At 35.5% G+C, this 17,750-nt stretch overlaps 1 protein-coding gene across 2 annotated transcripts in view; it reads left to right on the forward strand.

Moving 5' to 3' along the window:
* RNF17 (ring finger protein 17) overlaps positions 1-17,750 on the forward strand; it is a 112,544-nt gene that overhangs the window by 79,308 nt on the left and 15,486 nt on the right. For both annotated transcript variants that reach the window (XM_042929185.1, XM_042930026.1), the window contains 4 exons: positions 10,807-10,926; positions 12,091-12,171; positions 14,378-14,503; positions 15,982-16,038. In XM_042929185.1, coding sequence (XP_042785119.1) covers positions 10,807-10,926; positions 12,091-12,171; positions 14,378-14,503; positions 15,982-16,038 — 384 coding nt within the window. The remainder of the gene's footprint in view (positions 1-10,806; positions 10,927-12,090; positions 12,172-14,377; positions 14,504-15,981; positions 16,039-17,750) is intronic.

Genomic DNA, 17,750 nt, shown 5'->3' on the forward strand with positions numbered 1-17,750 from the left:
AATTGATATCACACCAGAAACACTTTCAGACCACAATGCTATGAAACTTGAAATCAGTTACAGGAAAAAGTCTGGAAAACCTCCAAAAGCATGGAGGTTAAAGAACACCCTACTAAAGAATGAATGGGTCAACCAGGCAATCAGAGAAGAAATTTAAAAATATATGGAAACAAATGAAAATGAAAATACAACAATCCATACGCTTTGGGATGCAGCAAAGGCAGTCCTGAGAGGAAAATACATTGCAATCCAGGCCTATCTCAAGACACAAGCAAAATCCCAAGTACAAAATCTAACAGCACACCTAAAGGAACTAGAAGCAGAACAGCAAAGACACCCCAAATCCAGCAGAATAAGAGCAATAATAAAGATCAGAGCAGAAATAAACAAAACTATAGAGCAGATCAATGAAACCAAGAGTTGGTTTTTTGAAACAATAAACAAAATTGATAGACCTCTAGCCAGGCTTCTCAAAAAGAAAAGGGAGATGACCCAAACAGATAAAATCATGAATGAAAAGGGAATTATTACAACCAATCCCTCAGAGATACAAGCAATTATCAGGGAATACTATGAAAAATTATATGCCAACAAATTTGACAACCTAGAAGAAATGGACAAATTCCTAAACACCCACACACTTCCAAAACTCAGGAGGAAATAGAAAGCTTGAACAGACCCATAACCAGCGAAGAAATTGAATCAGTTATCAAAAATCTTCCAACAAATAAGAGTCCAGAACCAGATGGCTTCCCAGGGGAGTTCTACCAGAAGTTTAAAGCAGAGATAATACCTATCCTTCTCAAGCTATTCCAAAAAATAGAAAGGGAGGGAAAACTTCCAGACTCATTCTATGAAGCCAGTATTACTTTGATTCCTAAACCAGACAGAGACCCAGTAAAAAAAGAGAACTACAGGCCAAATCCCTGGTGAATATGGATGCAAAAATTCTCAATAAGATACTAGCAAATCGAATTCAACAGCATATAAAAAGAATAATTCACCATGATCAAGTGGGATTCATTCCTGGGATGCAGGGCTGGTTCAACATTCACAAATCTATCAACGTGATACATCACATTAATAAAAGAAAAGATAAGAACCATATGATCCTGTTAATGCAGAAAAGGCCTTTGACAAAATTCAGCAACCTTTCTTAATAAAAACCCTCGAGAAAGTCGGGATAGAAGGAACATACTTAAAGATCATAAAAGCCATTTATGAAAAGCCCACAGCTAACATCATCCTCAATGGGGAAAAACTGAGAGCTTTTTCCCTGAGATCAGGAACATGACAGGGATGTCCACTCTCACCGCTGTTGTTTAACATAGTGTTGGAAGTGCTAGCATCAGCAATCAGACAACAAAAGGAAATCAAAGGCATCAAAATTGGCAAAGATAAAGTTAAGCCTTCACTTTTTGCAGATGACATGATATTATACATGGAAAATCCGATAGACTCCACCAAAAGTCTGCTAGAACTGATACATGAATTTAGCAAAGTTGCAGGATACAAAATCAATGTACAGAAATCAGTTGCATTCTTATACGCTAATAATGAAGCAACAGAAAGACAAATAAGGAAACTGATCCCATTCACAATTGCAGCAAGAAGCATAAAATACCTAGGGATAAATCTAACCAAAGATGTAAAAGATCTGTATGCTGAAAACTATAGAAAGCTTATGAAGGAAATTGAAGAAGATATAAAGCAATGGAAAAACATTCCATGCTCATGGATTGGAAGAATAAATATTGTCAAAATGTCAATACTATCCAAAACTATCTACACATTCAATGCAATCCCAATCAAAATTGCACCAGCATTCTTCTCGAAACTAGAACAAGCAATCCTAAAATTCATATGGAACCACAAAAGGCCCCGAATAGCCAAAGTAATTTTGAAGAAGACCAAAGCAGGAGGCATCACAATCCCAGACTTTAGCCTCGACTACAAAGCTGTAATCATCAAGACAGCATGGTATTGGCACAAAAACAGACACATAGACCAATGGAGTAGAATAGAAACCCCAGAACTAGACCCAGAAACGTATGGCCAACTAATCTTTGACAAAGCAGGAAAGAACAGCCAATGGAAAAAAGACCGTCTGTTTAACAAATGGTGCTGGGAGAACTGGACAGCAACATGCAGAAGAATGAAACTAGACCACTTTCTCACACCATTCACAAAAATAAACTCAAAATGGATAAAGGACCTGGATGTGAGACAGGAAACCATCAAAACCTTAGAGGAGAAAGCAGGAAAAGACCTCTCTGACCTCAGCCATAGCAATTTCTTACTTGACACATCTCCAAAGTCAAGGGAATTAAAAGCAAAAATGAACTACTGGGACCTGAAGATAAAAAGCTTCTGCGCAGCAAAGGAAACAACCAACAAAACTAAAAGGCAACCAATGGAATGGGAAAAGATATTTGCAAATGACACATCGGACAAAGGGCTAGTATCCAAAATCTATGAAGAGCTCACCAAACTCCACACCCAAAAAACAAATAACCCAGTGAAGAATTGGGCAGAAAACATAAATAGACACTTCTCTAAAGAAGACATCCGGATGGCCGACAGGCACATGAAAAGATGCTCAACGTCACTCCTCATCAGGGAAATACAAAGCAATACCACCTCACGCCAGTCAGAGTGGCTAAAATGAACAAATCAGGAGTCTATAGATGCTGGAGAGGATGTGGAGAAATGGGAACCCTCTTGCACTGTTGGTGGGAATGCAAACTGGTGCAGCCGCTCTGGAAAACAGTGTGGAGGTTCCTCAAAAAATTAAAAATAGATCAACCCTATGACCCAGCAATAGCACTGCTAGGAATTTACCCAATGGATACAGGAGTGCTGATGCATAGGGACACTTGTTCCCCAATGTTTATAGCAGCACTTTCAACAATAGCCAAATTATGGAAGGAGCCTAAATGCCCATTAACTGATGAATGGATAAAGAAATTGTGGTTTGTATATACAAAGGAATACTACTGGCAATGAGAAAGAATGAAATATGGCCCTTTGTAGCAACCTGGATGGAACTGGAGAATGTTATGCTAAGTAAGATAAGCCATATCTGAGAAAGACAGATACCATATGTTTTCACTCTTATGTGGATCCTGAGAAACTTAACAGAAACCCATGGGGGAGGGGAAGAAAAAACAAAAAAAAGAGGTTAGAGTGGGAGAGAGCCAAAGCATAAAAGACTCTTAAAAACTGAGAACAAACTGAGGGTTGAAGGGGGGGGGGAGGGGGGGGAAGGTGGGTGATGGGTATTGAGGGAGGGCACCTTTTGGGATGAGCACTGGGTGTTGTATGGAAACCAATTTGACAATAAATTTCATATATTGGGAAAAAAATTACATTAGGGGTGCGTGGGTGGCTCAGTTGGTGAAGCATGTGACTCTGGATGTTGGGGTTGTGAGTTTGAGCCCCACATTGGGTGTAGAGATTACTTAAAAATAAAATCTTAAAAAAATATATTACATTAAATTGTACTCACCCTAACTACCTGTAATGTACTCAGATACCTTTTATTCAGTTCTATTTCATTTTTTTAAATGCTGATTGCTGAACCAACCCAATTAAATAGTAATATGTTAATTTCATTACATTTGGGCAAAATAAATCACTTATTGACATTCCTTATTAACTTTAAAAAGTACATCAAAACAGTACGGCACTGGCATAAAAACAGACACAGTGGAAGAGAATAGAAAGCCCAGAAATAAACGAATGCTTATGTAGTCAATTAATTTATGACAAAGGAACCAAGAATATACAATGGGGAAAAGACCTTCTCTTCAACAAAGGTGTTGGGAAAACTGGACGGCAACATGCAAAAGAATGAAACTGGATTATATCATATACTATACACAAAAATTAACTCAAAATGGATCAAATATTTGAAATAAGGACCTGAAACCTTAAAACTCCTAGAAGAAAACACAGGCAATAACTCCTTGATGATGGGTCTTAGTGACCCATCAAAGGCCGCCAAAGCAAAAATAAACACCTAGGACTACATCAAACTAAAAAATTTCCCACAGCAAAGGAAACCATCAATAAAATGAATAGGCAACTTGTCAAATGGGAGAAAATATTTGCACATCATGTATCCCATAAGGTGCTAATATTCAAGATATATAAAGAACCCATATAACTCAATAGCAAAAAACAATCTGATTGGAAAATTTGGTAGAGGATCTGAATAGACATGTTTCCAAAGAAGACATACAGATGACCAGCATGTACATGAATATGTGCTCAAAATCACTAATCTTTAGGGAAATGCACCTCAAAGGTACAATATCACTTCATACTTGTTAGAAGGACTGTTATTAAAAAGTCAAGAAATAACAAGTGTTGGTGAGAATGTGGACAAAAGAGAACCCTTGTGCACTGGGAATGTAAATTGGTACAACCACTACAGAAAACAGTATGGAGGTTCCTCAAAAAATTAAAATAGAACTATCATATCCAGAAAGTCCATTTCTGGGTATTTATCTGAAGGAAATGAAAACACTCAAAAAGCTGTATGCAAAAAAATACACACACACACACACACACACACACACACACACACACACACACACATATATATGTATGTATATGCACCCCCATGTTCATTGCAGCATTATTTACAATAGCCAAGATATGGAAGCAACCTAAGTGTCTATTGATGCATGGATAAAGAATATATGTGTGTGTGTATGTATATACACACACACATACACACACACACATGCATGCAATGGAATATTCAGTCACAAAAAAAGAAGGAAAACTTGCCATTTGCAACAATACGAATGGATCTTGAGGGCATTCTGCTAAGTGAAATAAAGTTAGAGAAGGACAAATACCACATGATCTCACTTATTTGTGGAATATAAAAAATAAAACACCATCAGTATCAAAAAATACTAAGCTCATGGATACAGAGAACAGATTGGTGGTTCCAAGAGATGAAGGGGTGGGGGTGTACAAAGTGGGTGAAGGATCAACAAATACAAACATCCAGCTATAAAATAAATCATGGGGATGTACAGCATGGTGACTATAGTTAATAATACTATATTGTATATTTGAACATTGCTAAGAGTAAATCTTAAAGTTTTCCTCTCACACAAAAAAATTTATGTATGGCGATGGATGTTAACTAGATTTATTGTGGCAATCATTTCACATTATATAAAAATATCAAGTCATTATTTGTATACCTGAAACTAATGTTACATGTCAATTAAAATAAATTTTAACAGGGCGCCTGGGTGACTTGTCGGTTGGGCATCTCACTTCGGCTCGGGTCATGATCTCATGGTTTGTGGGCTCGAACCCCATGCCAGGCTCTGTTTTGACAGCTCAGAGCCTGGAGCCTGCTTCGAATTGTGTGTCTCCCTCTCTCTCTCTCTGCCCTCTGCCCACTCGTGCTCTCTCTCTTTCTCTAAAAAGTAAACATTAAAAAAAATTTTAAGGGGCGCCGGGGTGGCTCAGTCGGTTAAGCGTCTGACTTCAGCTCAGGTCATGATCTCATGGTTCATGGGTTTGAGCCCCGTATCGGGCTCTGTGCTGACAGCTCAGAGCCTGGAGCCTGTTTCAGATTCTGTTTCTCCCTCTCTCTCTGCCCCTCCCCTACTTTCACTCTGTCTCTCTCTGTCTCAAAAATAAATAAACATTAAAAATTTTTTAAAATAAATTTTAACTTTTAAAAAGAAAAAAATTGGAATGCATATTAAAACAAAAAACACAACTGGAAGAGACAGAGACACATTAGAACAAGACATGACAGAGATGTTGGAATTACCTGAGAATTTAAAACAACTATGATTAATATGAAAAGGGTTCTTGTGGATAAAGTAGACTGTGCAAGAACACATGGACAGTGTAAGCAGAGAGAGAAAAATACTAAGAAAAGACAAAGTAGAGATAAATACATAAACAAAAATGAATGCATTTGATGGACTTATTAGTAGACTGGACACAGATTGTGTGTGTGTGTGTGTGTATACACACACACACACACACACACACCACACATCTTGAGACCTCCCAACCTGAAAAGAGAACAAAGACTGAAAAAAAAAAATTCAAATACCCAAGGACAACTACAAAAGGTATAACATATGGATAATGTGAATACCAGTAAAAGAAAGGATTGAAAAAGTATTTGAAATAATTACAACTGAGAATTTTCCCCAAATTAATGTCAGACACTCAACCACAGTTCCAGGAGCTAAGAGAACACTAACCAGGATAAATGCAAAAACAAAAATTTTTTAAACTACACCTGGGCATATCATTTGGAATTACAGAAAATTAAAGAAAAAATCCTGAAAAAAGCCAGAGGAAAAATGGACCTCACCTATAGAGAGACAAAGAATTAGATCCAGGGGCAGCTGGGTGGCTCAGCTGGTTAAGCGTCCAACTCTTGATTTCAGTTCAGGTCATGATTTCATGGTTCATGGGATTTAGCCCCACATTGGGCTCTGTGCTCACGTTGTGAGCCTGTTGGGGATTCTCTTTCCCTCTTTCTCTGCCCCTTCCCTGCTCACATGCGCATTCTCGCTCTCTCTCAAAATAACTAAACTTTAAAAATAATTAAGAATTACATCCAATTTCTCCTCAGAAGCCATACAAACAAGAAGAAGGTGGGTTTAAATGTTTAAAATCTTAAGAAAAACACCCCACCAAACTGTGAAATTAACCTTCAAAACTGAGTGATAAAGACTTTCACAGAGAAACAAAAATTGAACTTGTTGCTAGTAGACCTGCCTTGCAAGAAATAGTACAAAAAATTCTTTAAAGAGAAGGAAAATAATAAAGGTCAGAAACTCAGATCTAAGTAAAGAGAACTGAAGAAGGAATAAGTGGAGATAAGATAAAACTTGGAGTTTTCTTATTCTTAATTGATGTAGCATAATAGTTCAAAGTAATAATAGCAACAATGTGGTTAGTATATATGCTTATGTATGTATATACAAATATACCAAATGCATATGTATGCTTGCTTAAATATAAGTGAAATAGATAACCATAGTACAAGGAATGGAAGAAAGGAATTAGGATTGTTTTGTTATAAGGTATTCATGATACCTGCAAAGTGGTAAATGTTTTTTGAAAATAGACTTGGATTCAGTGTAAATGTTTAATGATAATAATTCAGTATTATAGTAAACTAAATGGAAACCACTAAAAATTGCTTTTTTTTAAAGTAGGCTTCATGCCCAGTGTGGAGCCCAATGTGGGGCTTGAACTCACAACAAAGAGATCAAGACCTGAGCTGAGATGAATAGTCAGATGCTTAACTGACTGAGCCACCCAGTTGCCCCTAAAAATTGCTTTTTAAAAAGTATAATTGATATGCTAAGAAAAAGAAAATGCAATTATATAAAATGTTCATTTAAAACCACGAGGCAGAAAAATAGTGGAAAACAAGAACAAAGAACAAAAGCAGTAAATGGAAAATAGTAACAAATAAATGTACCAATTAACTGTATGTTGTCTACAAGAAACCCACTTTGAGTATAAGACACATATAGATTTAAAATGAGTGGAAAAAAAATGAGTGGATAGAGAAAAATATTCTGTGCCAACACTCATTAGAAGAAGGCAGGGATATCTATAATTTCAGAGTAGACTTCAAAGCAGGAAAGTTATCAGGGATAAAGAAGGGCATTACATAATGACAGAGGAGTCAATTCTCTAAGAAGACATTACAGTTCCTAATATGTATGTGTATAACAACAAAAGAGTAAATCTGCATGAGGCAAAAACTAATAAAATTGCAAAGAGAAATACCCACTAACATAGTTGTGGACTTCAACACTCTATCAGAAATGACAGGTCTAGCAAGCAGAGAATCAGTAAGGACATAGTTGAACTCAAAAATACCATCAATCAACTGGATATAATTGGCATCTCTGGACTAATTCATTGAACAATAATACATTCTTCTCAAGCTCACATGGAATACTTATCAAGATATACCACATTCTTAGCCATAAGACACACTTTAAGTTTAAAGGGGTAGAAATCAATGTCGGCTCTCAGACCAGAATGGAATTAAACTAGAAACCAGTAACAGAACGATAATCCCAAAATACATAGAGGTTTAACAACAAACTTCTAAAAAACACATGGGTCAAGGAAGAAATCTCAAGAGAAATTTAAAAATATTTTGAGCTAAATGAAAATGAAAACACTTGTCAAAACTTATGCAATGAAAGCATTGCTTAGAGGAAATTCACAGCATTAAATGCATATATTAGAAAAGAACAAAGATTTAAAATCAATTTTCTAAGTTTCCACCTGAGGAAACTACAAAAAGAAAAAATTAAATCCAAAGTTAAGCTGAAAAAAATAAGAATTTGAGCTGAAATTAATGAAATTGAAAACAGAAAATCAAGAAAGAAAATCTATGAGATTAAAAGTTGTTTCATTGAAAAGAGTAAAATCATTAAGCTTGCAACCAGGCTAATCAAGAAAAAGAGGACACAAATTACTAATATCAGAAATGAAAGAGGGCACATGAAAAGATAATAAAGGAATATTATGAGTAGATCTATACTCATAAATTTGACAGCCTAGATGAACAAATTCCTTAAAATGACACAATTTGTCAAAACCCACACAGAGAAGTAGAAAATCTGAATAGTCCTATATCTAATAAAGAAATTGAATTAGTAATTCATAACCTTCCAAAACAAAAAGCACCTGGCCCAGATGGTTTCATTGGTAAATTCTACCAAATATTTAAGGAAGATATTTTACTAAGATCTCTTTCAGAAGATAGAAGCAAAGGAAATACTTCCTAACTCATTCTATGAGGCCGACATTACTGTAATACCAAAAATAGACAACAACATTACAAGAAAATAAAGCTACAGACCAGTATCAGGAATATAGATACAAAAATCCTCAACCAAATAGTAGAAAATCAAATCCACAATGTATAAAAGTAATTATATACATCATGACCAAATGGTTATCCCAGGTGTTCAAGGCTGATTCAACATTTGAAAATTGGCTAATGTAATCTATCACATCAACAGGATGAAAAAGAAAAATCACATGATCATATCAGTAGATGCAGAGAAAGCTTTTGAGAGGATCTAATACCCATTCATACTAAAAAGTCTGTAATAGGTATAGAGAGGAACTTCCTACCCTGATTAAAAAAAAAAAAACTACAAAAAACTTACAGCTAACATCATACTTAATGGTGAAAACCCCATGACTTTCTCACTAAGAGCAGGAGCAAGGCAAAGATATTCCCTCTTACCATTCCTTTTCAACATCATAATAGAAGTACTAGCTAATGCAATCAGATAAAAGGAAATAAAAGATAAATTAGAAAGGAAGAACTTTGCTTACAGATGACATGCAAAAGAATGAACAAGAAAATTCCTAGAACTCTAAGCAATTATAGCAAGGTTGCGGGATACAAGGTTAATATACAAAAGTCAGTCACTTTCCTATAGACCAGCAATGAACAAGTGGAATTTGAAACTGAGAATACAATACCATTTACATTAGCACCCAAAAAAACAAAATACTTAGGTATAACTCTAACTGAATATGTACAAGATCTATCTATACAAGGAAAACTACAAAACTCTGATGAACAAAATCAAAGAACAAAATGACTGGAGGGATATTCTAGTTCATGAATAGGAAGACTCAATATTGTCAAAATGTCAGTTCTTCCCAGATTTATCTATAGATGCAATGCAATGCCAATCAGAATCCCAGCAGGTTGTTTTGTGGATATCAACAAATTTATTTTAAAGTTTATAGGGAGAGGCAAAAGACCCAGAATAGCCAACACAAAGGAGAAGAACAAAATCAGAGAACTGATGCTACCTTACTTCAAAATTTAACTATAAGGTCACAGTAATTGAGATATTGTGGTATTAGCAGAAAAATAAAAATAAACAAATGGAACAATGGAACAAAATAGAGAGCCTAGAAATAGACCCACAAAAATATAGTCAACTAATCTTTGACAAAGGAGCAAAGGCAAAACAACTAAGCAAAGATGGTCTTTTCAGTAAATGCTGCAGAAACAAGTGATCATCCACACACACAAAAATGGACCTGGACCCAGACTTTTACACTCTTCAAAAAAATTAACTCAAAATGGATCATAGACCTAAATGCAAAACACAAACTATAAAACTCCTAGAAGATAGCAGAGAAAACCTCAATGACCTTGGGGATGGTAATGACTTTTTAGATATCGCACAGAAGACCCATAAAATAAGGGATAAACTGGACTTTATTTAAATGAAAAACTTCCCCTGTGAAAGCCAATGTCAAAAGAATGAGAACACAAGCCACACACTGGGAGAAAATATTTGCCAAAGACACATCTTATGAAGGACTATTATCCAAAATGTGTGAAGAACTCTTAAAATTCAACAAGAAAACAAACCAGTATACTTCTTTATTAAATGTAAACCATTTCTAAATACTTAGTATTTAGTAAACCACTTCTAAAATACTTAGGAAAAACAAAACAAAATTAAATTATCTTCAAAAGAAATTCTAAAGGAATTTGTAAATCTCAGAAGACTCTGTTAAAAAAAAAAGCTGGTTTATGTGTAAAAAAAAAACTTTTGACAATGAAATTTAATACACTATGGAATGAAGGAATACAATGTTTCTTTTTTTCTGGAAAATTTTCAAATCCATTTAGATCTCTTTCTAGGATGTCTGTTTTTTTAAATACCTAAGAGTCCCTACTGGCCCCTAGTTTTTAATAGTAAATTTAAATTATAAATTTTATTTGTTCTGTTTCAGGTACAATATTTAGATCATGGATTCACCGAGAAGATTCCACAATGTCACCTTTACCCTATTTTACTATATCCTGATACACCCCAGTTTTGTATTCCTTGCCAGCTCTATAATACCAAATCTGTGAGTAAATTGTAATTTGTAGGATGATTAATTTTAAATATTGTCTTTTTATTAACAATCCCTTTCAGTTGTAGCAAAAATAATAAAATACTTAGAAATAAGTTTCTTAAGACAGCTAAAGGGCCTTTATGAAGAAAACTACAAAATCAAACTGAAGGATAAAAAAAAAAAATCTGAGAGGCGCCTGGGTGGCTCAGTCAGTTAATCATCTGACTTCAGCTCAGGTCATGATTGTGCAGTTCACAAGTTGTAACCCCACATTGGCCTCTGTGCTGATAGCTCAAAGCCTGGAGCCTGCTTGGGATTCTGTGTCTCCCTCTCTCTCTGCCCCTCCCCCACACATGCTCTGTCTCTGTCTCTCTGTCTCTCTCAAAAATAAACATTTAAAAAAATCTGAATAAGTAAAGAGACCTAATATCTTCATAGATGGGTAAGTGTAAGACTGTTAAAATTTAGTTATTTCTTCATCAAATAAAATCACAACAGATTTGAAGCTGGAAATCAGATAAAGAAGTGGTGTATTAATTATCTCTTGCTGCATGACAAATTAAGCTAAAACTTAGTAGTCTAAATCAACAAACTTTTTTTTCTTTCATATAGTTTCTGTGGTTCAGGGATTAGGAGCAGCTTAGCTGAGTGGTTTTGGCTCAGAGTCCCTAGTAAAACTGCATGAATATGTACAGTTATCTGAAGGGTTCACTGCGGTAGAGGATCTGCCTCCAAATCGCTTTCACGTGGCATTGGTGGAAAGTTGAGGCTCCTCAGTGGCTTTTGGCAGGAGGCCCCAATTCTTCACCACATGAATGTCTTAACATTAAAAACACAACAATCACTGCTCCTTAATAATACCTATTTTAGGCATTATCCAAGCACCACATTGGTATATTGGTGTTTTAAAAAAAAATTTTGTGATGCTTTGTTTTTAATGTAGGTTTATATTTTTAAAGCCTAAAATGCTTTAAGAGAGAACTGTAGTGAGGGAAGGAAGCTCAGACAAATTATTAGTTTCATATGGCCATGATATTCTCTTAAAACTGCTCGTATAGTTTATACTACTGTCTCCTGTTACCTGTTTATGGCTACTTTTATATAACTTCATTTGCTTTCTGCTCTGTCATATTTTGTGAAAGTGTGAAAGAATCTGAGTTTATTAATCCCAAATAGGTTGGGAATGTCTGGCAACCAGATGCAATAGAACTCCTTCAGGAACTGCTTTCGAAGAGAGAGGTGGAAATTCACATTATGGTAATTTATATTCAAGGCATATATTGTTGATTTAAGTTATTGGCCATAAAGTGGTGTAGGTAACATAATTTGAGGGATATTTTAATGATGAAAAATGTTCCTATTTGAATATAACTTATTCAGTAACATAGAAAAGTTACCACTTTGGTTTCTAGGCTTGTTTTAAATCTAATTTTGAGCAAGTTCCTGAGAACTTTCATAAGCACTAAAGTCAGTAATCCAAAAGATTCTTTATTAACAACCTAATAAGGAGCAGTATCAAAGAATTGGAGATGTTTATAAATATACATAGTAGTTCTCAGGATGTGACCATGTACGTAGCACTGTGGGAGGTGCAGGTGAGCCCCTGTGCTCAAAGACCTTATGTAGTTAGTGAAACAACTAGATGTAAGATATAAACCTAAAAACTTGACACTACAAAGTGACATGCCAAGAGCCAAGTGACTGGTAAAAAGAGTAAGTGTAATAGGAACTTAGAGATGGTAAGTGAGGTAGCCCTTAAAAGTTGGGAAAGTTCTCCTGACCAGGGGAATAGAATTCGTAAGTAAGCATAAGGAAACAGAACCGGGCACGGTACAATTAGGAAATAGCATAACTGTTTGGCTAGAATAAAAGAGGTTTTGTGAGGGAAGTGGTGGTGAATAGGATTTAAGAGAGGTAGAGGTGAATAAGTGGAGCCCATTGGAGGTTTCTGAGCAGTGAGGTAATGAGATTGATCGGCAGCTATGTTTGAGGATTCCACTAGAAGGATACAAACACTGTAAGGAAAGTATTTCTGTATGAAAGGTGACTGACTACAGGATGATAAAGACTTAACAAGAGCCACAGACCTACTTATATAAACAGTACAGAAGCTTTAATGTTGCTGATGTTAGTACCAAGAGCCCCTCTCTGGTTATTCATAGCCCTTGTGGAAAATCATGGCAGTAAGATAGAGATCAAAATTCTTTGCCGTTTAGCTTAACACAGGAGAACAATTCATAGTATACCCAAGGCTGCTTAAATTGCCAGAAACCATGAATGTGCATGCCCTACAGCCCTTACTGCCATAACAGACCTTACCCAGACTTGCTCCCGTGACTTTATATACTAAGAAATACTGACTGACTCTAGTCTCAGCCTGGAGGTACAGCAATGGACTGAATAGTCAGATGTCTGCCTTCATGGAGTTTCCATTTCAGCAGTGGGAAACAAAATAAAAAACATAAAATACGAGGTGTATTAGGTTGTGGTAAGTGCTAGGAAGAAAACAAAGCAGGAAGGGCTGATGGGGAAAGTGGGGCAGGGGAGAAGTTAACATTTTAAACACAGTGGTCAAGGGAGGCCACCCTGCAAAAAATGAGATAGGAGTAAAGATTCTAAAATGGTGAGAGGACCAACCATGCGATGTCTGGAGAATAGTGCAGAGAGCTCCAAGGCTGGAGCATGCCTGGGGTGTTCAAGGACTGGCAGAGAAGCCACTGGGGCTGGAGCAGAAGGAGCACGATAGAAAAGAATTGGGGGTGGGGGAGAGGTTTGTGAAAGCTTCAGCTGTCAAGCTGACAAAGGCAGCCACTCAAGGGCTTGGGCAAAGGAGTGACATGATCTACCTTTAACGTTCTAGTATTTTCACTCTGCTGCACTGAGAAAAGCTAGAGAGTAGAGAAGATAGAAGCAGGGAGGTCTGCTGGAAAGCAATTATAGAAACTCAGTAGAGACAGGAGTTTGGACTAAGGTGGTACCAAGTATAAATGAAAAATGATCAGCCTATCAGCTACGTACATGTTCAGTACCTAATAATGCTAAGTGGACTTAAGAGTTTAAAGCCATTATCCTAACTCCTCCTTCTAGACAGTCATTGATGTCTTCTGATTCTGTCATTTTTGGATTTTTAACAAAACTTCATTTCTTTACCTCTGAACATACCTTTTCTTTCTCCTTCTACTTAGTGTAAATTATTAGTATTATTTAAAGATGATGTAATTTTCTAGTAAATAACTAGCAAACTATCTTACATGTAAATATATTTTACAGAAACTATAATAGTAGAATTACTGTTTTATATAACCTGCCAAAAGACCAGGAAGAAAATTTTATGAAATGAGCCACTAGTCAAACTGGTAAAACTGTGATTGTCAGAACTCTAATATCATATTTGCCTGCTATAAAATTTGAATCTTCAAACAGACTTTATTTTATAATAATAATCTTTATTGAAATTAAACAGGAATTACCTGAAAACCCATGGGGGAAATTATCGATTCATCTCTATTTTGATGGAATGTCACTTTCTTATTTTATGGCATACCATAAATACTGTACTTTTGAGCATTCTGAAGAGATATTGAAAGAAGTAAGTGAGCTGTTTTTCTATAAGAACCTAAATTATTGAAAAACTGATTCTGGATAAAATGTCATATTTTGCCTTACACTTTAAGTCTTCAATATGGTTGTGTTTGATATGTTAAGAGAATATAGAGAATTTTTAAATTATCTGTTGAGGAAACAATACACTACGTCATGCTTTATGTCCTAAATGTCCTAAAAAAGACTTTAATTGCATTAAGATTCATTTAATGTTTCTGTATCTTCAAACCTAGTGAAAAGACCATCCATTATCTAATGTTGTTTTATATATATGCTGTTTGAACATATACATACAAATCTTAATAGAATTTGCTGCCAGAAAAGGATTCTCTCCCCAGATAAATTTTTTTTTCCTTTTATTTGACATTTTAACATTTTCCCCATTTTGCTTCTGGATTTTAAGCTTAGCTTCAAGAAATAGCTCCTTTCAGTTTTCCAGTGTTTCTGTTTTTTATTTTTTAAAAAACATAATTAGCCTGTCATAGATATGTTTTCACATTGCAAGATGCCATAAATACTTAGTAGCAATAGGGAATCCATCATAAATAATAACATTAACATTTTATATAGCAAGATATTTTTTATTTCTAGACTTACAGTTCACTTGTTACATTTTTAAATACTCATTTTCATGACAGGACACAACCAAATATTGAATGTACAGTTCGATATAGAAAACTATTTCTCACACTTAGAAATGTGATATTACTTTGTACATGTAATTCTCACTGCCAGCTTTTTCTTTTGAGCAGAGGGGTGTGTGTGGTGTGTGTATGTGTGCTCATGTGTATTTGTACTCATGTGTTTGTATAAAAGGTGTTCCATCTGTTAAACTGGTTTTATAAAGATTACTAAGTCCTTCCCCTCCCGTTGCACTCTTCAGTGTGAACATTTAAAAGAAGAGGTAAGAACTCCTACTCTTTGCAGTTGGCCCTTGAACAACCCAGGTTTGAACTGAGTGGGTCCACTTATGTGTGGACTTTTTTACAGTACTGTAAATGTATTTTCTCTTCCTTACAACTTTCTTAACATTTTCTCTAGCTTACTTTATAATAAGAATATAATATATAATACATATAACATACAAAATATGTGTTAATCAACTGTTTTTTTTTTTTTTTTATTGGTAAGCCTTCTGGTCAACAGTTACGTTTTTAGGGAGTAAAAAGTTATATGTGGATTTTCCACTGTGTGTGGTGGGGGGTCGATGCCCCTAACCCTAATGTTGTTCAAGGGTAGCTATAATTACCATTGACGTGTGTTTAACATGATTTTGAAGATTCTTCTTGTTGCACTATGAAGATTACTCAGAACATTAGATTTTTGTATAGTTAACCCAAAATAACTGCATGAATGCCAACAAGGACATGCACCCAGTTTTTGTGGGGACAAAATATGAAAGTGCCTTAAAAATATTATATAGTTGAATTTGGTTTATTAGTTAACAATACTTTATTATTTCAGAAACTAACAGATTATGATAAAAAGTATGAGGATGAAAGATGGGAAATAAGATTTGAGGTAAGTTACAATCCAAACATTTTGGAAACTTGGATACTTCATCAATACAGGGGATCTAATATAAGATCAGGAAGTAATAAGCATTTTCTTTTATAACAGCTTTATTGAGATATAATTTACATACTATAAAATTCACCATCTTAAAATGTACAATGCAGTGGGTGTTAAGTATATTCAGAGTTGTGCAATCATCACAACTACTTAATTCCACAACATTTCATCATTCCAGAAAGAAACCCCATACCAACAGGAGTCACTTTCCTTTCCCAGTTTCCTGGAGACCAGTAATCTGTCTCTCTGGATTTTCCTATTTTGGACATTTTATATAAAGAGAATCACATAATATGTAGCCCTTGATAACACAGTTTCTTTTACTAGAAAAACATTTTTAAGCTTCATTCACGTGGCAGTATGTATCCTTATTATTGATGAATAACTTTCCATTGCATGGATATACTACATTTTGTTTATCCATTCATCGGTTGATGGACAGTTGGGTTTCCACCTTTTTGCAATTGTGAATACAGCTGTGAACATTTGCATACAAGTTTTTATGTGGGCATCTGTTTTCACTTCTCTTGGATATGGACCTGATTCCTACCAGTGGAATTGCTGAGTCATATAGTGACTTTTTACCATTTTAAGGAACTTTGAGACTGTTTTCCAAAGGGGATGCACCATTTTACTCTTATACTAGGAGTCTCCAAGGTTCCATTTTTTTTTCCATATCCTTATCAACACTTGCTATCTGACTCCCACCACCTCCCCCCCCCCCCCCCCCCCCGCCATCCTAGGATAGGTGTGAAGTGGTATTTCATTGTAGTTTTGATTTGCTTTTCTCTGGTGACTGATGATGGTGAGCATCTTTTCATACGCTCTTTTTTTGGCCATTTGTGTATTTTCTTTGAAGAAATTTCTGTTCAAATACTCTTCCCAGGATTTGACACCAAAAGCAAAGCCAACAAACACAAAATTAAACAAGTGGGACTATATCAAACCAAGAAGCTCGGCACAGCAAAAGAAACCATCAACAAAATAAAAAGGCAGCCTACAGAATGGGAAGAAGTGTTCGAAAATCAAATATCTGATAAGTCATAATATCCAAAATATAAAAACTTACACAAAACAATAGTAAATAATAAACAATATGATTAAAAAGTAGACACAGGAACTAAACAGACATTTTTTCAAAGAAGATGTACAAATAGCCAACAGACACATGAAAAGGTGCTCAGCATCACTAATCATCAGGGAAATGCAAATCAAAACCACAATGAGGTGTCACCTCACACATGTTAGAATGGCCATCATCAAAAAGACAAAAAGAAATGCTGGTGAGGATGTAGAGAAAAGGAAACCCTTGTGCACCATAGTGGGTATGTACATTGGTACAACCACTATGGAAAATAGTATGAAGGTTCCTCAAAAAATAAAAATAGAACTGTCATTCTCAATTTCACTTCTAGGCATGTATTCAGAGGAAACAAAAGCACTGTCTTGAAGAACTGTGTGCTGTACCCCATGCCCATTGCAGAATTATTTACAATAGCCACAACGTGGAAACAGCCTAAGTGGCCATCAGCGGATGAGTGGATAAAGATGTGGGGTGTGTGGTGTGAGGCTGTATGTTTGTACACACTGGAATAGTATTCTATTTGGCCATAAAAAGGAGCTCCTGCCATTTTTGACAACATAGATGGATCTTGAAGGCA

Source organism: Panthera leo, chromosome A1 (genome assembly GCF_018350215.1).
Source record: "Panthera leo isolate Ple1 chromosome A1, P.leo_Ple1_pat1.1, whole genome shotgun sequence".
NCBI classification, from domain to species: Eukaryota; Metazoa; Chordata; class Mammalia; order Carnivora; family Felidae; genus Panthera; species Panthera leo.